At 42.9% G+C, this 1,956-nt stretch overlaps 2 protein-coding genes across 2 annotated transcripts in view; one reads left to right on the top strand and one right to left on the bottom strand.

Annotated features, from left to right (window-relative positions):
* Nucleotides 1–1,956, top strand: part of GPR176 (G protein-coupled receptor 176) — a gene marked incomplete at its 5' end in the record, with an annotated part of 200,952 nt that overhangs the window by 51,744 nt on the left and 147,252 nt on the right. The window lies entirely within an intron of this gene.
* LOC101656834 (FUN14 domain-containing protein 2-like) lies at nt 7–913 on the bottom strand. The gene has a single exon (XM_045288197.1). The coding sequence runs from the start codon at nt 911–913 to the stop codon at nt 344–346; it is 570 nt and encodes a 189-aa protein (XP_045144132.1). The 3' UTR covers nt 7–343.

Genomic DNA, 1,956 nt, shown 5'->3' with positions numbered 1-1,956 from the left:
CCTAATCATCCTTCTGGGTAGGCCAGCTTGCAGCTTATGATGGGGAGAGACACATTCTTGCTGACCTACAGACTAGCCATGTAGGGAGAGTGCTGGGAGGACAAGCTAATGTCTGTTGTCTCTTCCATCATCAGCAAGTTCAAGTCAGGTCAGTACTAAGTTATCTTGTACCAACAGAGAGCTATTCTGATCTGCCGGTGCAGGAGGAAGGCACAGGAGGAGAGGAAGATGAAGGGAGACTCAATGTCCTATGATGGAGTGTAGAGGCTTCTGGTTGGAAAAAACGCAACTGACATATTCTGATGAAATAATGGGGGGGAAAAGAACACAGAAGTTGTCCATCTTAGGATGCCATGTCCAGCAGAAAGCCTCCAAGAAATCCCCCCATCACAAGGACATTCTTCTTCACAAATGATACCACCTCTTCTGCTTTGCTCTTGACTTCGCTAGAGATTTGGTTGCTCTTATGAATTTTCAGCTGCTCCATGGCTTTCTTCATATCTTTCTCTACTCGTTTCCAGTCAACCTTGATGTAACCAGTATGGTTTGCAATCTGAAGGAGGAAAAATCCACCACTCACAGCTGTTGCCGCCAACTTTCCAACCTTCTGGAATATGAAACCCGTGCACCATCCGGTGGCACCTCCTATGAGCAGCTGGGTGGTCACACTGTACTTTTCGGCAGAGGGCCCAGATTCTTGGCCGAACAGCTTGCGCCACCATGGCTGCTTTTTAGTAAATTCTGCAAGGTCCAGAGGCTCGAAATTTCCATCAAAGTTTCCTTGCCTGAAAGCAGCCATTTCGGCGAGCTGGTTTGGCGAGGTCACCCGCAGGGTCTCGGTGTGGTGAAACGCCGCCGGTAAGCCAGTTGTCGCCACCCGCTGGCTTCCGGCACGTGGGGCAGATGTTTCCATCCCCTCAGCCTCGGTGAAAGAGGGCGGGACTGCGCTCAGCCGCCCCGCCTCGGCCAGCTCAGCCCAGCTTGGTGGTCCATGTGGAGAGAGGGGGAAGGGAAGGAGGGAAAGGGAACAAGGGAGAGGGGGAAGAGTCAGAGGTCAGAGTCTGAGAGGGAAGTCCCTATTTTCTTTTTTTTTGAAGTTGAGAAAGATTATTTTAAAATCATTTTATTGAGGGCTTATACAACTCTTATCATAATCCATACATCCATCCATTGTGTCAAGGACATAAAAAAAAAAGCAAAATACTTGAAACATAAGCATGGATTATGGGTAAATGGAGACCAAATATGAAATCATAGAAAATTTTGAGCAGTATGTATATAATATGTAAAATTAACTGCAGTTAATTTTTTAGAATTTATAGCCATAAAATTTTAAAATAGAATAAAACCCATTTTTCTTGATAATAATGGTGTCGCAAACTATTAGTCTTTATGAGATTGACTAATTTTGCTAAGCTTAATGTTCTCTAAATTTGTCCATGTCTTCAGATGTTTAGCAGATTTGTCATTGTTTTTTAATGAGGCATACTATTCCAATGTGTACATGGAGCAGAGGTGGTTTACCCATTCCTCTGTAGTTGGGTTGGTATTGTTTCCATCTTTTTGCTGTGATAGAAATCGCTGCAATGAACATAGGTGTGCCTATGGCTGTTTGTGTTTTGTTCTGTATTTATTTGGGGTATATGCCAAGTAGAGATTGCAGGGTCGTATTTGCATTTGTTAAGGAATAGAATTCTACAATCGATGTATGAGTGTTCCGATCTCTCCACATTGTCTCCAGCATTTTCTATTTTTGTTTAAATTTTGCTAAGTGTCCATGTGAGGTGGTATCTCCTTGTTGTTTTTAATTTGTATTTATCTGATTGCTGATGAATGGGAACATGTCTTCATGTGCACGTGAGGATGTCATCTTTAGTACATGGCCTATATATCCCTTGTGCCCATTTTTATTGGGTTATTTGCATTTTTCTTACGAAGCTATAATCTTTAAAAAAA

The sequence above is a fragment of the Echinops telfairi genome, unplaced genomic scaffold, assembly GCF_000313985.2.
Source record: "Echinops telfairi isolate 266 unplaced genomic scaffold, ASM31398v2 ScPeMD7_18;HRSCAF=68, whole genome shotgun sequence".
NCBI lineage: Eukaryota > Metazoa > Chordata > Mammalia > Afrosoricida > Tenrecidae > Echinops > Echinops telfairi.
The sequence above is the reverse complement of the archived record's forward strand: the minus strand, read 5'-3'. Positions and strand labels throughout refer to the sequence as shown.

What these genes read in the sequence shown, in the direction of transcription:
- LOC101656834 (XM_045288197.1), bottom strand. Translation starts at nt 913, where the DNA reads ATGGAAACATCTGCCCCACGTGCCGGAAGCCAGCGGGTGGCGACAACT.